Source organism: Salmo trutta, chromosome 11, assembly GCF_901001165.1.
Source record: "Salmo trutta chromosome 11, fSalTru1.1, whole genome shotgun sequence".
Taxonomy (NCBI): Eukaryota; Metazoa; Chordata; class Actinopteri; order Salmoniformes; family Salmonidae; genus Salmo; species Salmo trutta.
Genome location: NC_042967.1, coordinates 7,775,934 through 7,798,088, shown reverse-complemented (window position 1 = coordinate 7,798,088; position 22,155 = coordinate 7,775,934). Strand labels below are relative to the sequence as shown.

General features: G+C 43.8%; 1 protein-coding gene and 1 long non-coding RNA gene across 2 annotated transcripts; one reads left to right on the top strand and one right to left on the bottom strand.

The window, feature by feature from the left end:
* The first annotated feature begins 5,513 nt into the window (after positions 1-5,513).
* LOC115201970 (uncharacterized) lies at positions 5,514-6,960 on the top strand. Its single transcript, XR_003879871.1, has 2 exons — positions 5,514-5,634; positions 6,624-6,960. It is a non-coding gene; the product is annotated as an uncharacterized LOC115201970 (long non-coding RNA).
* Positions 6,961-7,620: 660 nt separating this feature from the next.
* Positions 7,621-9,349, bottom strand: LOC115201924 (endothelial zinc finger protein induced by tumor necrosis factor alpha-like). The gene is made up of 2 exons (XM_029765813.1): positions 9,315-9,349; positions 7,621-8,958 (listed from the first exon to the last, which is right to left on the bottom strand). The coding sequence occupies exons 1-2, from the start codon at positions 9,325-9,327 to the stop codon at positions 8,009-8,011; spliced, it is 963 nt and encodes a 320-aa protein (XP_029621673.1). The 5' UTR covers positions 9,328-9,349; the 3' UTR covers positions 7,621-8,008.
* Positions 9,350-22,155: the final 12,806 nt, after the last annotated feature.

The window sequence follows — 22,155 nt, the reverse complement described above, 5'->3', positions numbered from 1 at the left end:
TGTTTCGCTAGTACAGACTGGAATATGTCCTGGGATTCATCAAATGGCATTGAGTTTACCACATCAGTCCCTGGCTTCATTAATAAGTGCATTGAAGCCATGGATTACAGGCAACATCCACACTGAGCTAAGGGCTAGAGCTGCCGCTTTCAAGGAGCGGGACACTAATACGGACGCATATAAGAAATACCACTCGTCGGTTGTGGCAGGGCTTGCAAACTATCACTTATTACAAAGGGAACCCCTGCCGCGAGCTTCCCAGTGACGTAAGCCTACCAGACGAGCTAAATGCCTTCTATGCTCGCAACAATGAACCATGCATGAGAGGACCAGTTGTTCCGGACGACTGTGTGATCATGCTCTGCGTAGCCGATGTGAGTAAGACCTTTAAACAGGTTAACTTTCACAAGGCCGCAGGGCCAGATGGATTACCAGGACATGTACTCAGAGCATCCGCTGACCAGCTGCCAAGTGTCTTCACTGACATTTTCAACCTCTCCCTGGCCCCGTCTGTAATACCTACATGTTTCAAGCAGACCACCATAGCCCCTGTGCCCAAGAAGGCCTGGTAACCTGTCTTAATGACTATCGCACTGTAGCACTTACATCTGTAGCCATGAAATGCTTTGAAAGGCTGGTCATTGCTCACATCAACACCATCATCCGGACACCCTAGACCCAGTCCAATTTGCATACGGCCCCAACAGATACACAGATGACGCAATCTGTATTGCACTCCACACTGCCCTCTCCCATCTGGACAAGAGGAACACCTATGTGAGAATGCTGTTCATTGACTACAGCTCAGTGTTCAACACCATAGTGCCCTCCAAGCTTATCACTAAGTTAAGGACCCTGGAACTGAACACCTTCCTCTGCAACTGGATCCTGGAATTCCTGACGGGCCACCCTCAGGTGATGAGGGTAGGCAACAAAACATCTGCCACACTGACCCTCAATACTGGGGCCCATCAGGGGTGCGTGCTTAGTCCCCTCTTGTACTCCCTGTTCACCCATGACTGCATGGCCTCGCACAACTCCAACACCATCATCAAGTTTGCTGACAGCACAACGTTGGTAGGTCTGATCACCGATGACAATGAAACAGCCTATACGGAGGTCAGAGACCTGGCAGTGTGGTGCCAGGACAGCAACCTCTCCCTCAACATCAGCAAGACAAAGGAGCTGATCGTGGACTACTGGAAATGGAGGGCCGAGTACGCCCCCATTCACATCGACGGGGCTGTAGAGGAGCAGGTTGAGAGCTTAATTATTCAGTGCCCACATCCCTAAGGATCTATCATGGTCCACACACACCAACACAGTCGTGAAGAGGGCACGACAACGCCTCTTCCCCCTCAGGAGGCCGAAAAGATTCTACAGCTGCACGATTGACAGCATATTGACTGGCTGCATCACCGCTTGGTATGGAAACTGCTTGGTATCCAACCGTAAGGCACTACAGAGGGTAGTGCGTACAGCCCAGTACATCACTCGGGCTGAGCTCCCTGCCATCCAGGAACTCTATACCAGGCGGTGTCAGTGGAAGGCCCTAAAAATGGTCAAAGACTCCAGCCACCCAAGTCATCAACTGTTCTCTCGGCTACCGCACGGCAAGCAGTACCAATGCACCTATTCTGGAACCTACAGGACCCTGAACAGCTACTACCCTCTAAGCCAGGCCTGGGCAACTCCAGTCCTCGGGGGCCTGATTGGTGTCACACTTTTTTCCCATCCCTAGCAAACACACCTGATTTAAACTAATTGCATTTTTAACTGAAGATCATGATTAGTTGATTATTAGTCCGGTGTGTTAGCTGGGGCTGGGGCAAAAGTGTGACACCAATCAGGCCACCGAGGACTGGAGTTGCCCAGGCCTGCTCTAAGCCATAAGACTGCTAAATAGATAGTCCGGGTAGCTATTTGGTTAACTATTTAACTATCTGCATTGACCATTTTGCACAAACTTTTTTGGACTCATCACATACCCTGCTGCTACTGTTTATTATCTATCCTGTTGCCTAGTCACGGTATTCCTAGTTATATGTACATACCTACCTCAATTACCTCGTACCCCTGCACATCAGCTCGGTACTGGTACCTGTGTATATAGTCAAGTTATCGTTACTCATTGTGTATTAATGACTTTTCTATCATTTCTCTACTTACTCTCACTCTGCATTGTTAGGAAGGGCCCGTAAGAAAGCATTTCATTGTTAGTCTACACCTGTTGTTTACGAAGCATGTGACTAATACAATTTGATTTGACAGCAGTGGTGTAGCCTATGGGCGATATGGATATCACATAAGGCCTATTATTGATATCTACATAGCCATTATGTGATTCACACAACTGCTGTGGTAGTTGTGGATGGCTGTTCACAAATGTATAGTTGTATTTTACCCCAATAATGGTTGAATTGAAGAGTGTAGGCTAAGCTACCTATCAATCATTGTTTACGCAACCCGTGGACAGCCAGTGAAAAATGCGCGCTTGTAACAGCTGCATAATGCGGATCCCAGCCTACGGAATAAAAGTTTGAGGGAGTTCCTCCTTTGTAAACTCCTCTGTGGTATTGTGCTCGACTAATACTGACAAAAACTAGTTTAATTTAAGACCACGAGTAGGACTTTTATTGCTCAATCTAATTTGTGCTGGATAAAAAAACAGGCCTAATGGACACATGCTTAAAAGCTGCAAATTATCGAGATGAAGTGTCACCCATAGAGATCCTATTAAAAAGTATTATAATTCCTAATTCTATGGTATCATCAACAAAAAATTTAACATTAGGGCTATAACAAATGCAGCATATTGCAGTAATAACAGCTCAAAGCATGCCTTTCAATGAGAGCAGCATTTCTTTTTTAACAATGTTTTGAAGCAATGAGCCCTCCATGACAAAAACAGAGTAGGCTAATAAGTCCTTAATTTTGGGGTAAAACAATTAGACTTTGGTTTTTAATGTAAATTTACACTGAGTGTACAACACATTAAGAACACCTGCTTTTTCCATGACAGACTGACCAGGTGAAAGCTATGATCCCTTATTGATGCCACTTGTTAAATCCACTTCAATCAATGTATATGAATGGGAGTAGACAGGTTAATATAGAATGATTTTTAAGCCTTGAGACATGGATTGTATATGTGAGGCATTCAGAGGGTGAATGGGCAAGACAAAATATTTAAGTGCCTTTGAACGGGGTATGGTAGTAGGTGCCAGGCACATCGGTTTGTGTCACGGCCTGCAACGCTGCAGGGTTTTTCATGCTCAACAGTTTCCCATGTGTATCAATAATGGTCCACCACCTAAACGACATCCAGCCAACTAGACAAGTTTGGGGAGCATTGGAGTCAACATGGGCCAGCATCCCTATGGAACCCTTTCGACACCTTGTAAAGTCCATGTGTAGCGGCTTTACTATGCACCACAGGAGAACCAAGAAATGAAGAGCGACACCACGGCTGTCTTTTAGGCTTTTATGTTGATCTGCAATAGTATTGTGAAAAGACAGGACAGGAACACATCAGTCTCCAATGCACCACCTGACAAGCTGTTCTTTCTCTCTCAGTGTTTTCTCAGACTCTCACAATCACACTCATACATAAAGCCATAATGTATAGTATAAATTAATAACCAGTCCTTAATACAAAGAATGTATAATCTTAATTCTTAGACAATAGAACCATACCTGCGATAGTATTGTGGAAAGACAGGACAGGAACACATCAGTCTCCAATGCACCACCTGACAAGCTGTTCTACACAGGAGCATGAAGAAAGGTAAAACACATATTCTGTCTCACATCCCCAATACATTGCTAGGTGCTTTCAGTGTTGACAGTACCAAAATACAACAACTCATGTACAAAAACACTGCAACACAAACAAGTTACAACGAGAAATCGCCTTTATCCCATTCAGACCTTAAAGGGCCAAAACTACATCTCCCATAATGCAACACCATCACTAGTCGGTAGCTCAGCTAGCCGTCTGCATCACAGAAAGGCATGCTAGCTAGCAACACTTTTAGCACTCTGTAAACTATATTAATAACAACAATAAAACTCTGAAAGTTACGTGTTTCAATAGTCTCACACTCCCTTATAACAATATCTACAGCATTAACCTTGGGACGTTTTATTTATTTCACGTTACGGACTTCTACAAAGGAGTAATCTGAAACCCACACCTTTCTCTCAGTGTTTTCTCAGATTGAGGAGAGCGGGAGCTATGGGTAGTACCAGGGTGTTAGTAGGTGACGTAAGCACCCAGATAAAATAAAATACATTTAATGAAATAAAACCCGAAGATGTTAACATCATTCAGCTACTGTAGCTGCCTACCTAACATCAACAGGCATCACCAGTAGCGCAACAATTAAAATTAGAAACCAAAAGCAAAGTTCCTGGCGATCATAGCGATCTGACTCCCCCTTCTGTCTGAACTTGGAACATTCCTGTTTGCGAGTTTTGGCCACTGACCCTCAACCTGATTGTTCTGCTCTGCGTTGTGTACTATTCCAATAATCTGAAGTTTGCTGGAATAACCATTTTAACTCTACTACACATGCACCCACGAATTGAAGTTGTTCTAATGGGAGGTGTCATTCATGTTTTGTACACTCAGTGTATCTGAAAGTGTCGGGTCTACTGCAAGGCTCTCCAGAGGTTGGTGCAGTCGGCACAACGCATCACCGGGGGCAAACAACCTGCCCTCCATGACACCTACAGCACCCGATGTCACAGGAAGGACAAGAGGATCATCAAGGACATCAACCACCTGAGCCACTGCCTATTCACCCCGCTACCATCCAGAAGGCGAGGTCAGTACAGGTGCATCAATGCTGGGACCGAGAGACTGAAAAACAGCTTCTATCTCAAGGCCATCAGACTGTTAATCAGCAATCACTAACGCAAAAAGGCTACTGCCTACATTGAGACCCAATCACTGGCCACTTTAATAAATGGATCACTAGTCACTTTAAATAATGCCACTTTAAATACATGTTTACACATCTTACATTACTCATATCATATGCATTTTATACCATATATTGCACATTGCCTATGCTGCTCGGCCATCGCTCATCCATATTTCTATGTACATATTCTCATTCACCCCTTTTGATGTGTGTATTAGGTAGTTGTTGGGGAATTATTAGATTACTTGTTACCTATCACTGCCCTGATGGAACTAGAAGCACAAGCATTTCGCTACACTCGCATTAACATCCGCTAACCATGTGTATGTGACCAATACAATTTGATTTGAAAGCCGCGCAGGCTCCGCCTATTGCAAAATGTACCTCTTTCCATTCCTCTGTATCCGTCGACGATCTTGACACTACTGGGACGACTGGCAAAGACGCGCTCCCGTGACACCTTTAGTTCCAGGAGCTGTAGTTTCCTCCGCAATGCCCTGTTTTCTTTCCGTCTTTGAGTTATTTCCAAACGAAACACTGCATAGTCGTCGTCTACGAGTTTACAGACCTCTGCCACGGCTGCATTCGCTAGCACCTCCATAATGGAGGCTATTTGAGTGTGAAAAACCATACAGTTAGCAGCTAGCTAGCGTTGCAAGAACACCTATCAAGTCCTGTCTCTAAAGCGAATTAAACACTAAATAAGGTAAGTATATGATGCTGTGCAGTTAAATTAATTATGTTGAGTACCAGTGTATTAAGAAACTTCTAAATAACAATAAAAACGCTAACGGGGAACTTGTTATTGGTCACTGTTTACTTCCGTTTACTGAAGAGCAAGGATCTTATTGGCCGACGTCATAGCTCAAAGGGCGTAGTTAAATGAAAACGGGTACTGCTTATTACAAACTCCTATTCATGATCACGGTATTTCAAGCTGAGTAGACTTCTTTAAAATGCAGTGTGTTAACAACAATAGAGTAGAAAATAATGACTTTATTACATCAATCACCTCAGTAAGGTAAATATTAAACTGTCCTTGTTCTAGCCTAAGTTTACTGTCTCTAAAAACAAGTATTTACTCAAGCCTGTTTCAAATGACAAGTTCAAGTTTTAATGAGAGGTATGTGGTTACTCTCTTCACATAACCATGTCACCTAAAGAATGGGTACGATTTATCCTCATTGTGGACACTCCTATGTCTGATAAGGCTAGTCAGGAAGGAGAAGCTCTTGTAACATAGTTTGCACTTGAAGGGCCTCTCCTTGGTGTGAACAGTATGGTGCATCTTCACATAGTTAGCATGAGCCAGCTTGTCTGCGTCCGTCCTAATACTCGGCCTCCCACTTTGTGACCCAATGACAGCAGAGGACGTTTTCTGACCTCCCTCCTTGAGCCATTGTTTGGGTGTTGATGGGATTTTGTGCTGTGTTATAGGCTAGGTACCTCTTGTGGTGAATGTCCATCCTGACCCTGTCTGTATTGGTGGGGTAAACATGAGGTAACTGAGGAAGGCTAGACCCAGGTCCAGGCCTTCTATGAACCCAGTCACCAGGCATTAGACGAGACCCTGAAGGATAAGACAGACCTGCTGATAGACTCCCACCAGGGGGGTCTCCCATCACTCTCTGTGAAGGCTGAAGCCCAGGGTGACCTGCTCTGTTCATCATGGATACTGTGGTGTTTTTATCATAGGAACAAGAGGGTCTATCTCTATCAGCCCCAGGCCCTGCTTCATCCCTGCACTGAGACTGTGAAGAGAAGGGTCTGTGCTGCAGACTGGATCCCTGACTGGAGCCTCTGTCTCTCTGATGACCACCAGGACTGAGGTTGTTCAGTCCACCTGTCCACTGGTTGTGTTCTATGTGGTTGAGTGTCTGTCCCCTGTGGTTGGGTCCTGGTTCTGACTCAGGAAGGAAGGAAGAGTAACGGCTCCTGATCCGGGGCCACCTCAGAGGTCCAGTCTCTCCAACCAGTAACACTGGATATCAGCAGATCTTCATGGACTGGAAACTGCAAACAATACAGAAAAGCATAAAGGTTTATAAGACATTCTTTGCTGTACATGTAACCGATGTGAAATGGCTAGTTAGTTAGCGGTGGTGCGCGCTAATAGCGTTTCAATCGGGTGACGTCACTCGCTCTGAGACCTGAAGTAGTTGTTCCCCTTGCTCTGCAAGGGCTGCGGCTTTTGTGACGCAATGGGTAACGATGCTTCGTGGGTGTCAGTTGTTGTGTGCAGAGGGTCCCTGGTTCAAGCCCAGATTGGGGCAAGGAGAGGGACGGATGCTATACTGTTACATACACACAGAAACATGACGTTATAAAATGCTAACTACAGTCAAGCCTGTACCTAATGATGGGTTTGGATTTCTGAGCTTTAAATGTTATTAATTATTAGTTATAATAGAGACCCGAGGGGTGCTATAGCCGAGGGGCTACACCAGAGGTTAATGGTTATCTGTAGGAGGAAGATATATGGTGGATGCAATTAAGCTTGGAATGTACTGAGTGCAGGGAAAACAATCACATGGCAGCATTGATAAGGGGAGAGAACCATGATGAAGGGGGTCGAGGTCAGGTTAAGGGAGAAGGAAAAGTTTCCTGCCTAGCAGTAACAAAATGGAGCCATTGGAGTTTATTTTAAAAAAAGTCCAAACTCAGCCTCTGCAATGATACCAAAATAATCAGGTCAGTCAGCAGAGTCAATTTATTTTATTTTATACAAATAGCATTACAATCACATTTATTGCACAAAACAATACATGACAAGTAGAATAACTTCTCACAATTGACCTTTTCTGTAAATATAGTACCTTCGTTTTGATGAAAGTAACTATAGAATACTTTGGAAATGGTTCAACATTACACACAGCTTCAATACTTCATGAATTAAGGCACTATCACTATAAAACACCTAAAGACAAAGTTTGTCGCTCTTCATCAGTGAAGCATTTTTACACCATCCATCATCATCTACTCAGCCTCATCATACTCATTCTTTCCTCAGTTCACCTCATTCAGTTCCCGATACATCCATTACAACAGAATTAACTAAACTAGTACTACATTACATATTACTATACATGGGCCGTGTGCATTTTCTGCTGGTGTATCCTGAGATAGCTCCTCTCTGAGAACCTCTTCCCACAGTGTGTACAGGCAAACGGCCTCTCTCCTGTATGAACCTTCAGGTGCATCTTCAGCTGGTGCTGGCGGGAGAACCTCTTCTCACACTGGGGGCAGCTGTAGGGTTTCTCCCCTGTGTGGACTCTCTGGTGCCTCTTCAGGTTGGATGATTGAGAGAAACTGGCCCGGCACAGCTGGCAGCCAAATGGTTTCTCCCCTGTGTGCATCCTCTGGTGGATCTCCATCTGTTTGGGGAAACTGAAGGCTTTCCCACAGAACGAACACGGGAACCGCTTCTCTTTGCCACCGGATCTGCTGATAGCGTTACTTCTATTACTGTCATTAGTCAATGGACTTGTGGACAGTGTTGAGGCACTGGCATTGTCTGAGGTCTGGTTTAACAGGAGAGTGTGAGGAGGACGAAGGCCAGGGAGTGTCTGTGTTGTTGCAGGGTCCATGTTCAAGTTGATAGATCCTTTAGAAGGCAGGCTGAAGGCAGAACCTGTTAGGGGGTTAACCTGAGGTATCATCAGTCTCTCTGAATCACAACTATAGGAGCAGGACGGAGCATCGCTAGCTGAGTCTGTGTCTGTGTCTGTTCTCATACAGACACCTCCCCGTCCCCGCGGACCAAATCTACGCCTCGCCCTGGTCTCAACCAGTATGTTGTCATGGAGATTAAGTTTAGATGTTGTTTTGTGTTCAACTGTCAGTTTCTGGTTATGTTGAACAATGCTCCCTAGCCCAGAGTTGAGGACGCTGTCCCATCCACTGGCTGCCACTATGTCGCCTCTGGTCCAGGCTGGCTTGTTGTCATCCCTGGAGCCCTTGGCTGTACTCGTCTGGGTCTGGGAATCCAAGATGGCCATCCAATCTCCACTGTTAGCCTCCAGCCAACCATCTACAGGAAGAGGTTACAAAATAGACTTTACAGACATGGAAGAGAACTAAGGTCCCAAATTATTGGCACCGCTGATAAAGATAAAGCAAAAACAGGAACAGCAAAATAGCCCCATAACATCAAAGCTCTACTACCATATTTTACTGTAGGTATGAGGTACTTTTTTGTGTGCATATACTTCCATTTTTCGACGCCAAAGATCTCTATTTTCAAGTCATCTGACGATAGCACTGCCTAGAGTTTGATAAACGGCATTGGCACTTGAATTGAAACCGGTACTATGATGAGGAACAAGTGTGGTGTTGGAGTGACGTCAGCTGTCGTATGACAATGTGCTATATGTATTTCTCCCTTACCTCGCTCCCCCATCTTTAGTCCACTCAGCAGATCAATGCTCTCTGGTTCATCTTCTATTGTCTCCTCTTTGACCAGCAGCAGATCAGGCTTCCCATCCTCCATGTCTACTGACTGTAAGAGATACAGAGTGAGAGGATGTTGGATCAAGAAATCTGATATGAGCATCTTCTGATTGGGCAATGAGCGATTGCTATGAGTACTATGCAAACATGTTAGTTGATTTGATCAAAGGCATGGTCCCACACTTTAAACAAAATTAATCAAGACCTGGGCCTGTATCCACAAATAGTCTCAGAGTAGAAGTGCTGATCTTTCCATATAATCCTATTCATTATGATCTAAAAGGCTAAACTGATCCTAGATCATCACTCCTGCAATGAGAGGCTTTGTGGATACAGACCCTGACCTAATACCATTCAGACAGTAGTTTACAGTGGACTCACCTCAGTGAGACTGTGTGTGATCCTGTGCTGCTCAACTGGTTCCTCTGTGGGTTCAGGAGGAGGTGTAGTTTGGTTGTCCTCCATGACCATGGTCCCCTCAGGGTTCTCCAGACCCTCCTCACACCCCTCATCCTTCACCAGCAGCACCTCTGGACACTCCTCCTGGAAGAGAGGTGATACAGATTACAGACATGCACTCCCTCAAGTACATACACACAGATAATAAACATGTTCAACATGGAGTGTTTACCCATCCCCACTACATTTGAGTCCTATACTGTAGTTACAGAATGACTTCATTGTTGTTAAACTCATCATGGTGGACATATTTATGATGATGTGGGTAAATATGAGTTAGCTATTTAGAACCTCTTCTCATATTTGGGGCAGCTGTACAAGTTCTCCCCTGTGTGGTCCCTCTAGTGCCTCTTCAGGCTGCCAGCCTCTGCAAAGCATATGTGACACTGGGTACAGCTGAAGGATTTCACCCCTGTGTGGACCCTCTGGTAGATCTCCACCTTCTGGGGGCAGCTGAAGCCTTTGTTACAGAACATGCAGAGGAACCATTTCTCTTTACTATTGACTGATGTGGCTCCCCCTCCCTGAGTCTGGGTTCTAGTCCTGTCGTTTGAGTTCAATACCTGATTAAAAAAAGAAATGATCTGGACACTGGGTTGCGATTGCTGAACGCGTATAAAGGGGAGTGGGTCGCAACATTTAGATTTGTCTCTAAACTTCCACTGTAATCTAAAATCTCTGCCCTGTGAGTATCCGTCTCCTAGGTGACTATCTGAATTCCATGTGGGAGGAACATCGCCGTCCACTTTCACCTCATCTACGACCAGACCCTCCCCTTTCTTATCTAGGCACCCTTCAGAGTATACACGACTACTGTACTGGTTCCAGTCCCCTCTAGACAGATCAGTCTATGTCTCTAAACCAGAGGTGGGAGAGACCAAGTCACTATTATTCAAGTCGCAACCACCGAGTCTCACATGCTAACGTTTTAGCAGTTTTTGTGGTACAAATCCCATTCAAGTCATTGGACAGATATTAGCATTTTTCCCGCATCATGTTCAAATCTCTAAGTGACTTTGTTGAGCTTCACAATCAATTTGAGATACTTTTGGATGATTTGGACATATATCTAATATCTGTGGCCTGTTTTGATGTTTGAAAGCCTATACACATAAATACCCTACCAAAGTGGACTAGAGGCCACTAGCTTCTTTTTGGAAAAACACCCTACAGATTCTTGGCCTAGCTCCTCATGTACCAGAGACCTCGCAGAGCTGTTACTCACAAATAACTGTTTCATGTTTAGAAGTGACTTTTTCCAACAAACAAAAGGAACCACTATGGGGAGTACGATGGCACCCAATTTTGGTAATCTTTATATGGGATAATTAGAGCAGTGGTTCCCAACCAGGGGTACTAGGACCCCAGGGGGTACTTGGCCTATCCGCTGGGGTTACTTTAGAAGACTCATGAGACCGTAGACTTACTGGTAAAATGCACACGAGGTGATACTTCAGGGGTACTCCGGGCAGAGCAAAATTCAGTTGGTCTTACAACAACCGAAGAATCTTGGGAACCACTGGCTTAGAGCATGATCACATTCCCAACCCTGATCAGCATCCCTTTTTTTAATCCATGATCAAACTATATCAACGTTATATAGATGATATATTGGTATTATTTGATGGGACTCCCACTGAACTTGATGTTCCATGAGTTTCTTAATAAATCAAATGATCATCTTCATTTCACCATGGACTTTGATTACTCTAGTGTCAGCTTCCTTGACATTCAGATCACTGAAGAAAATGACACACTCATCACCAATCTATACAGGAAGCCAACAGTTCGAAACACGCTTCTAAGAAGTGGTAGTTTCCACCCCATTCCTCTAAAGAAAAGCCTCCCGATCAGTCAGTTTAACCCATAACAGTCTAAGCCAGAGTGGGAGGGATTCTACTAAGCTATATGGAATTGTTTTAAGAAGGACATACCAAGGATCATTTAACTATTTCATTTTGAATTTTAAGACCCCTTGAAGTATCCCCAAAAAATTGTTAATTATTTAATGAAAAGAAATGTTGGGCCTTACTGCTATTAGCCCACACAAACGCAATGAATATGAGATTCACTACATTGTACAACAGATAGCCCTTCCCCAAAAAATCTAAAGTAAGTTGGTTCTGAAGTGTCTGTCCTATATCTGAGCGATATAAGAAAGATTGGGAAACATTTGTATTTTTTTTTTTACATGTATTTAACCCCTTATTTTTGTCACTAAACAGACTCCAAATATATTGCAATACATTTTTTCCACTGGTACTGGGGGACCATCAGACGGGTCTTGTGAGGCCTGTGGGCGTCCTAGAGCAGAAAACACGTGAGAGTCCCATCTTTCCACTGAGGGGTCATATTATTGTGTAGCCCAAAAGTTCGCCTGCTACAGACAGAAGTTGGCAGATTGGTTATACCGACTTCAGACCGGTCCCAAGATGCTTGTGGGGAGTCTAGTCAGACTCGAGTCCAGGTCATGTGACTCGATTCCACAACTGCTCTAAACCGAAGTATATGTTGCCAGGCTCCATCTCTGTACCGTAAGAACAAGGCAGATAATCCACCGCCACGCGTCACCATCCCCACAGGAATGAATTGTCCTCTGGCTCTGGATGACAGCCTAGTCTCCCCAGCCCCAGTCTCTCTGTGTCTAATCTGTGGTCAGATCCTGTGTGTTACAGTTAAAGTCTTGGTCTCTGACTTGAGGACGGCGTTCTGCGTTCCACTGACCTCCATGATGTTGCGTCTGGTCCTGGGCTGCGCTGGGGTGGTGGGGTCCTCTGTGGCTACAGGGGACTCTCCTGCCGCGCCACTCTGGACGTCTCCGCTGTGCCATGGGTCCTCCGCTCCTTCAGTCCTCTCCTGCTTGACCCCAGGACCTGTAGCCTCTGCAGACTGACACAAGAAGAAGAGGTTATTACCGGTACATGAGTTGTATTAGATAACAATGTCGTAGTGAAGTCTCACAAGCTCCCCTATGGAAGGTAAATGAGGACGTACATGTAAGCAAGGGAATAGCTGAGGGGAGCCTTTCTGAAGTAAACTGGCCACATTTGATGTACCATAAATTTGATGCAACACTAACCTCTATCACGATAACATGCTGGGTTGAAGTTCTACTCCCCTCATCAACAGTGATTGGTTGATCATCTCTCCATTTATTGTGTCCTGCTGGCTTCACAAAGCTCCTGTGGCCTCCAGTGAGATGTCCTTCACCTGAGAGAGTGATTGGGGGAAAAGAGGTGGTTAGGTTAGCTACTGTCAATGCTCAACAGTATATTGTATACTACTGATGCTGTCTAGAATTAGGAAATAAAGTAAATCAAGAATCTGGTTAGAATACGATATTGTATCTTTGTGCAAGACAGCTCAGCAATCAGGGGAATTATTGCATACTATCCAAAAACTGACCAAGAACCAATTCCGGTTAACACAAGTCACACGTGCAGAGGGGGCAAGCACTGTGCTATAGCTATAGAACGGCGACATGCCGCGCACCCACGCCTTTGCAAAATATACCTCTTGCCATTCCTCTGTATCGGTCTAGGATGTTGAAAGAACTGGGACGACTGGCGAAGACGCGCTCTCGCATTGTCCTCTCTGTGCGGTCCCGTGCCACCTTCAGTTCCAGGAGCTGTAGTTTCCTCCGCAATGTTCTGTTTTCTTTCTGGCTTTGTGAAATTTCCAAACGAAACACTGCATAGTCGTCGTCTACGACTTTACAGATCTCTGCCACAGCTGCATTTGCTAGCACCTCCATGATGGAGGCTATTTGAGTGTGAAAAACCATTCCGTTACAGTTAGCCATTGTTAGCAACTAGCTATCTAGAGTTACGTAGATATCATCTATCAACCAAGTCTTGTCTCCAACGCGAACTAAACACTACTTAGGGTAGGTATGTGATGCTGTGTAGTGAAATGTGTCATATTGAGTTCCAGGGTGTTAAAAAAAACTTTGAAATAACAAAACCCTAACATGGAAATGATTCTTGATCACCGTTCACTTCCGTTTACTTCTTATTCTATGGTATTATGGCGGGCCGCAAAAATTCGTTAGGGGGGGGCATGTCACCGCCTGCTGCGTTCGCCTACTGTTCTGGAGTGTGAATTCATTACACGTTGTAGCTAGATTTCCAACTAATTGGCTACAGATTTTCATGCGAAAATTCAAAAATCTGCATAAAGAAAATATGCCCATTTTCCCCACCTGCATTGTGTACTGGGTATGCTTCTCATCGGCAAGGACTTTTTATAAAAAGAAACAGAATATTGCACAGGCAAAATCCTAGAGGAAAACATGGTTCAGTCTGCTTTCCACCAGACACTGGGAGACAAATTAACCTTTCAGCAGGACAATAACCTAAAACACAAGGCCAAATAAACACTGGAATTGCTTACCAAGACGACATTGAATGTTCCTAAGTGGTCTAGTTACAGTTTTGACTTAAATCGGCGTGAACATCGATTAGCTTGACTTGAAAATGGCTGTCTAGCAATGATCAAAAACCAACCTGACAGAGCTTGAAGAATTAAATAAATAATAATGGGCAAATATTGTGCAATCCAGGTGTGCAAAGCTCTTAGAGACTTACCCAAAAAGACCCACAGCTGTAATCGCTGCCAAAGGTGATTCTAACATGTATTAAACTTATCTAATCAAGATTAGTATTTTACTTTTCATTCATCTTTATAAAAATTTTAGAATTTTTCTTCCACTTTGACAGAGTATTTTGTGGAGATTGTTGGGGGAAAAAAGACAATTAAATCTGTTTTAATCCCAATTTGTAACAACAAAATGTGGAAAAGGTCTAGGGCTGTGAATACTTTCTGAAGGCACTGTAGTTTGTCCTTACATTTTAAATCTGAGAGAAGTACTTTCTCGATTGAGATCAAAGCCAAAGCTGACAGTCGGGCCGGTCCGGTGGTGTTCCTAGAGTAAGTCTTGATCCATTTCAGGGCGGAGAATGTGGACACAGGAATGGTCAAAACCAGACAGGTAAGCAGATACAGTTGGTACATACTCTCATTCAGCCTCTTCCGCCGGAGAACATGGATAAGATTGGCCGGGATCCTACCCTCGAAGTCAGACATGGAGTACATTACTATGAGTTCAGTTGAGCCGCAACAGACCATAGCTGGGCCCAAAGCTTTCCTAAAGACTTGAAAATGCAGCACTGGGTAAGGTTTCACTATATCTGAGGACCTGTTGTGGGACAAGGAGGGCAAGGAACATGAGCCTTTCGTGGTCCTTGAATGTATAAGGTTCTCCAGATCAGTGACTGAGATAAAATACTTGAGTTTAGCTATATACCCTAGCTGAGGGAGAAAGTTGTCAATGATCCCACAGTGTTGCTACCGGACGTGAATGTCTCCATGTGTCTGTAGATTTAATCAAATTTCCCTTTCTCCCTCTGTGGTGCTGCAGAAGTTGTTGATCCTGTACAAGCAGAACTGCAAGCCAAACTCCCTGTTCTGCAAAACCCCAAACAGCGTGTAAGAGTACGCAAAGATGGAGTTGAAAAAAATTGTAGTCTTTCAACTTTGCAGCACCTTGTGACATAACCAGGTTAAAAGTGTGGGCATAATAATGCATGCTGCATCGAACTGAAAAGAGGAGCGACCCAGGGATGTGTGTGCTTTGGGGACCTTTAACAGAATGTGACTGGCAGAACGGGTTGAAGATGAGGGCTGCAGTAGATATCTCAGATGGGGGGAGGGAGGCCTAAGAGGGTTTTATAAATAAGCATCAACCAGTGGGTCTTGCGACAGATATACAGAGATGACCCGTTTACAGAGGAGTATAGAGTGCAGTAATGTGTCCTATAAGGAGCATTGGTGGCAAATCTGATGGCCGAATGGTAAAGAACATCTAGACACTCGAGAGCACCCTTACCTGCCAATCTATAAATTATGTCTCCGTAATCTAGCATGGGTAGGATGGTCTTCTGAATCAGGGTTAGTTTGGCAGCTGGGGTGAAAGAGGAGCGATTACGATAGAGGAAACCAAGTCTAGATTTAACTTTAGCCTGCAGCTTTGATATGTGCTGAGAGAAGGACAGTGCACCGTCGATCCATACTCCCAAGTACTTGTATGAGGTGACTACCTCAAGCTTTAAACCCTCAGAGGTAGTATTAACACCTGTGGGAAGATGGGCATTCGTCTTACCAAACCACATGACCTTTGTTTTTGAGGTGTTCAGAACATGGTTAAGGGTAGAGAAAGCTTGTTGGACACTAAGAAAGCTGAGTATAAGACTATCATCTGCATATAAATGGATGAGAGAGCTTCCTACTGCCTGAACTATGTTGTTGATGTAAATTGAGAAGAGCGTGGGGCCTAGGATTAAGCCTTGGGGTACTCCCTTGGTGACAGGCAGTGGCTGAGACAGCAGATTTTCTGACTTTATACACTGCACTCTTTGAGAGAGGTAGTTAGCAAACCAGGCCAAAGACCTCTCAGAGACACCAATACTCCTTAGCCGGCCCACAAGAATGGAATGGTCTACCGTATCAAAAGCTTTGGCCAAGTCAATAAAAATAGCAGCACAATATTGCTTAGAATCAAGGGCAATGGTGACATCATTGAGGACCTTTTAAGGTTGCAGTGACACATCCATAACCTGAGCAGAAAACAGATTGCATACCCGAGAGAATACTATAGACATCAAGAAAGCCAGTCAGTTGATTATTGACAAGTTTTTCCAACTCTTTTGATAAACAGGGCAAAATATATATATATATTTTTTTTCACCTTTATTTAACCAGGTAGGCAAGTTGAGAACAAGTTCTCATTTACAATTGTGACCTGGCCAAGATAAAGCAAAGCAGTTCGACAACATACAAAAACACAGAGTTACACATGGAGTAAAACAACATACAATCAATGGTGCAGTAGAAAAAATAAAAAATAAAAAAAATTAATAAATAAAGTAAAAAAATATAAAACAGAAAAAAATTTTTAAAAAAAAACAATAAGACTATATACAATGTGAGCAAATGATGTGAGATAAGGGAGGTAAAAGGCAAAAAAGGCCATGGTGGCAAAGTAAATAAAGTATAGCAAGTAAAACACTGGAATGGTAGATTTGTAGTTTGAAGAAAGTTCAAAGTTAAAATATAAATAATATGGTGCAAAGGAGCAAAATAAATAAAATAAATAAATACAGTAGGGGAAGAGGTAGTAGTTTGGGCTAAATTATAGATGGGCTATGTACAGGTGCAGTGATCTGGGAGCTGCTCTGATAGCTGGTGCTTAAAGCTAGTGAGGGAGATAAGTGTTTCCAGTTTCAGAGATTTTTGTAGTTCGTTCCAGTCATTGGCAGCAGAGAACTGGAAGGAGAGACGACCAAAGGAGGAGTTGGCTTTAGGGGTGACCAGAGAGATATACCTGCTGGAGCGTGTGCTACAGGTGGGTGCTGCTATGGTGACCAGTGAGCGGAGATAAGGGGGAACTTTACCTAGCAGGGTCTTGTAGATGACCTGGAGCCAATGTGTTTGGCGACGATTATAAAGCGAAGGCCAGCCAACGAGAGTGTACAGGTCGCAGTGGTGGGTAGTATATGGGGCTTTGGTGACAAAACGGATGGCACTGTGATAGACTGCATCCAGCTTGTTGAGTAGGGTATTGGAGGCTATTTTGTAAATGACATGGCCGAAGTCGAGGATTGGTAGGATGGTCAGTTTTACGAGGGTATGTTTGGCAGCATGAGTGAAGGATGCTTTGTTGCGAAATAGGAAGCCAATTCTAGATTTAACTTTGGATTGGAGATGATTGATGTGAGTCTGGAAGGAGAGTTTACAGTCTAACCAGACACCTAGGTATTTGTAGTTGTCCACAAATTCTAAGTTAGAACCGTCCAGAGAAGTGATGCTGGACAAGCGGGCAGGTGCAGGCAGCGATCGGTTGAAGAGCATGCATTTAGTTTTACTTGTGTTTAGGAGCAGTTGGAAACCACGGAAGGAGAGTTGAATGGCATTGAAGCTCATCTGGAGGGTTGTTTACACAGTGTCCAAAGAAGGGCCAGAAGTATACAGAATGGTGTCGTCTGCGTAGAGGTGGATCAGAGATTCACCAGCAGCAAGAGCGACATCATTGCTGTATACAGAGAAAAGAGTTGGCCCAAGAATTGAACCCTGTGGTACCCCCATAGAGACTGCCAGAGGTCCGGACAGCAGGCCCTCCGATTTGACACACTGAACTCTGTCAGAGAAGTAGTTGGTGAACCAGGCGACGCAATCGTTTGAGAAACCAAGGCTACTGAGTCTGCCGATGAGGATGTGGTGATTAACAGAGTCAAAAGCTTTGGCCAGGTCAATGAATACGGCAGCACAGTATTGTTTCTTATCGATGGCGGTTACGATGTTGTTTAGGACCTTGAGCGTGGCTGAGGTGCACCCATGACCAGCTCTGAAACCAGATTGCATAGCGGAGAGGGTGCGGTGGGATTCGAAATGGTCGGTAATCTGTTTGTTGACTTGGCTTTCGAAGACCTTAGAAAGGCAGGGTAGGATGGATATAGGTCTGTAGCAATTTGGGTCAAGAGTGTCACCTCCTTTGAAGAGGGGGATGACAGCAGCTGCTTTCCAATCTATGGGAATCTCAGACGACACGAAAGAGAGGTTGAAAAGGCTAGTAATAGGGGTTGCAATAATTTCGGCAGATAATTTTAGAAAGAAAGGGTCCAGATTGTCAAGCCCAGTTGATTTGTAGGGGTCCAGATTTTGCAGCTCTTTCAGAACATCAGCTGAATGGATTTGGGAGAAGGAGAAATGGGGGAGGTTTGGGCGAGTAGCTGTGGGGGGTGCAGTGCTGTTGAATGCAGTAGGGGTAGTTAGGTGGAAAGCATGGCCAGCCGTAGAAAAATGCTTATTGAAATTCTCAATTATAGTGGGCTTATCGGTGGTGACAGAGTTTCCTATCCTCAGTGCAGTGGGCAGTTGGGAGGAGGTGTTCTTATTCTCCATGGACTTTACAATGTCCCAGAACTTTTTAGAGTTTGAGTTGCAGGAAGCAAATTTCTGTTTGAAAAAGCTAGCCTTGGCGTTTCGGCCTATAACAGTTAGGATCAGCTTGATCTCCCCCTTTAAATGAAGGACGAACTGTGGCTGCCTTCCAAGCAATGGGAACCTCCCCAGAAAGGAGAGACAGGTTAAAAAGGTTGGAGATAGGCTTGGCAATGATAGGGGCAGCAACCTTAAAGAAGAAAGGGTCTAAACCATCTGATCCAGATGTTTTTGGGGGGGGTTCAAGTTTAAGGAGCTCCTTTAGCACCTCGGACTCCGTGACTGCCTGTAGGGAGAAACTTTGTAGCGGGGCAGGGGAAAAAGAGGGAGAAGCATCGGGGATAGTCGCATTAGTGAGAGATTAGGAAATGTTGGATGGGCAGGGAGGCATGGCTGAGTCAAATAGGAATCATCAACATTAAGGGACATGGGCAGCTGTGAGGAGGGGGGTTTATTCTCCAGGTCTTTAACCGTTTTCCAGCTGTCATGAGTGGCTACTTTGAAGAATCTTAAATATATTTGGATTTGTCTAACACTTCTTTGGTTACTACATTTTTTTTTTTTTACATTTTAGTCATTTAGCAGACACTCTTATCCAGAGCGACTTACAGTAGTGAATGCATACATTTCATTTCATGCATTTAAAAAATTGTACTGGCCCCCCGTGGGAATCGAACCCACAACCCTGGCGTTGCAAACACCATGCTCTACCAACTGAGCCACAGGGAAGACATGATTCCATATGTGTTATTTCATAGTTTTGATATCTTCACTATTATTCTACAATGTAGAAAATAGTACAAATAAAGAAAACACCTTGATTGAGTAGGTGTGTCCAAACCTTTGACTGGTACTGTATATTATCTAGTCTTGAGGAAATAAAAGCATTTCTAAGTTTCTCCAGATCAGTGACTAAGAGAAAAGACTTGACTTTAGCTATATTTCTTAGATGATAAAAGCAGACATTGACAACTTTTTTACATGCAGCTCAAGGTTTAGGTCAGGGCCAAAGAAGGCATCAAGGTTTATGGCCATAGGCTTTACATTTGTGGATAAATGACCAATATCTACGATCTGAGTTCAAGCAAGGTGGGGGGTCAAATACAAATGTTGTCAAATATCCAACATTTGATGTCAGCAAGAGACTTGTGAAGGGTAGGTACGCTAGCTTGGTCACTGGGTCTGATTGGTAAATAGAGCTGCGTGTCATCCGCATAGCAGTAAAACTGAATGTTAAGATTGTGGGTGATGTCACCAAGGGGAAGCATAAACAGGGAAAAAAGGATGGGGCCCAGAATTGACCCCTGAGGGACACCAACAACACGCTCAATTGTCTTAAACAGAATTTTCATGTTGTGGGAGTTCTTAGAGATCGGTGTTGAGAAGTAGATCAGGGTAGAGAAGTAGTTCAGTGTAGAGAAGTAGCATAAGAGCAACATTATAATTTCTTATCAGATCCTTCATTATCTCATAGAATACTTGAAGTTTGCAGGCCTTCCATTTATGTTCAGCCTTTCTAAGTTAATTTTTTCAACCACGAGTGTGTTCATTTAATTTGGGTGAGACACTTTCAGACAATTTATTCTTAGTTATAACTGAGTCTAAAGCAGCCTGGCATACAGTATGTCATTGAAACTGTTCACCAAATCATCAGTGTGAAGAAAATAACAGGATCAGTGGTAAGGGATAGAAAAGCATTCGAAAATTTACTAGCAGTTGTGGAATTAATGATGCGAGTGAGGACAGACATGTTTAGGAAGAGGAGGAGAAATGTTGCAATGCCCCGTCGGGTCATGGGCGGCGCTGGTGAGGTCTTCCGTGTCTACAGGGTGCGCTTCAGCAGCTTCAGTCTGGATGTCTCTCCTTCAGTCCTCTCCTGCTTGACCAGAGACGATCCTCCAGGACCTGCAGCCTCTCCATCTGCAGACTGACAAGAAGAGAGGAGGTTATTACCGATACATGAGTTGAATTGGATAACAATGTAGTAGGTCTCACAAGCTCCCCTATGGCAGAAATGTACATTTAAGGATGTACATTTAAACAAGTGAATAGCTGAGGGGAGCCTTTCTGAATAAACTGGCCACATTTGATGTACTGTAATTTTTATGTAATGCTATTACACTAACCTCTATCATGATAATGTGCTGGTTTGAAGTTCCACTCCCCTCATCAGCAGAGACTCTTTCCCCCTGGTCATGCAGAAAGAGAGGGAGAGAGCACAGAGAGATAACAAAGGACTTCACTTGGCCAAACTCCCAAATCCCCAAAATGGGAGAATGAAACATTCTTTCTACTTTTGAGAATGTGGGACTTAAGGGACAGTTATGTTGAGTGATCTCATGAAGCACAGGAAACACACATAACGGTATGTCTTAAAGTGTACATTTCCCAGCTGTCAGGATTACATCTAAATATTGTGAAATGTATGTGATTAAACATGAAACTATTTGTGAAAAGATATAATGTGATAACCTTCTAAATGAGAGTATGGATTTTCATATAAAGATGAACTAGTCAGTGGCCACACCCCCGTGAGCCCAGACATCACATTAGGCGTCATGGAACCGCCCTTTTCTACTGAAACGTATAAAACCCACTCCTGATGAGTTTCACACCAGATCACGCAAACCCAGGTGTAAGTTAAGGTTGCAAATGGTTGAACTTCTAAGACCAAAACATTCCGGGCGGCGCTGGTGTGTGAAGTGGTTTGAACTTACAACTCTATCAAAGGACAAGACTATGCTTCGTGGAGCATTGGCTACATGGCTGGAAATGGTTCAACTCAGACTATCGATCCCTCCAGAATAAGAGCAAATCTTAGACGTATAATTACTAGTCTGCAGCCAGAAATTACGTAAATCTAGGACGAGAATACAGACAACTGCAGAAACAGCGATCTATGAGAACATTTCTGAATGGTACTCTGAAGTATCCACTCTAACCACGAAAGACTTTTGACTTCAATGAAAGTTAACCAGAGACTCTGATGAACCCTACAGGACGATCGAGGATTCCAACAGAGAAGGCAACAACGACATACGGGCGTAAATATATATACATTGCAATTATTCTTGAATGAGCGGCTGTTCATGTGCAAAGGATTAGCATTTCAATTAATATAATTAGAGACTCCGTGTCGTGAATCCATGTTGTCTTTCCCGCTCTTTCTCAGTCCACACCCCCTTCCCTTTGTCTACCAAGCCGTCATATCGGCTTAGCCCACTAGGGACTTTTCTATCATCGTTAGTAACCAATATCTACTGTTTGTTTATGTATTCTGTGATTATTTAGTTAGTTAGTAAATAAATAATTAAGTCAATTT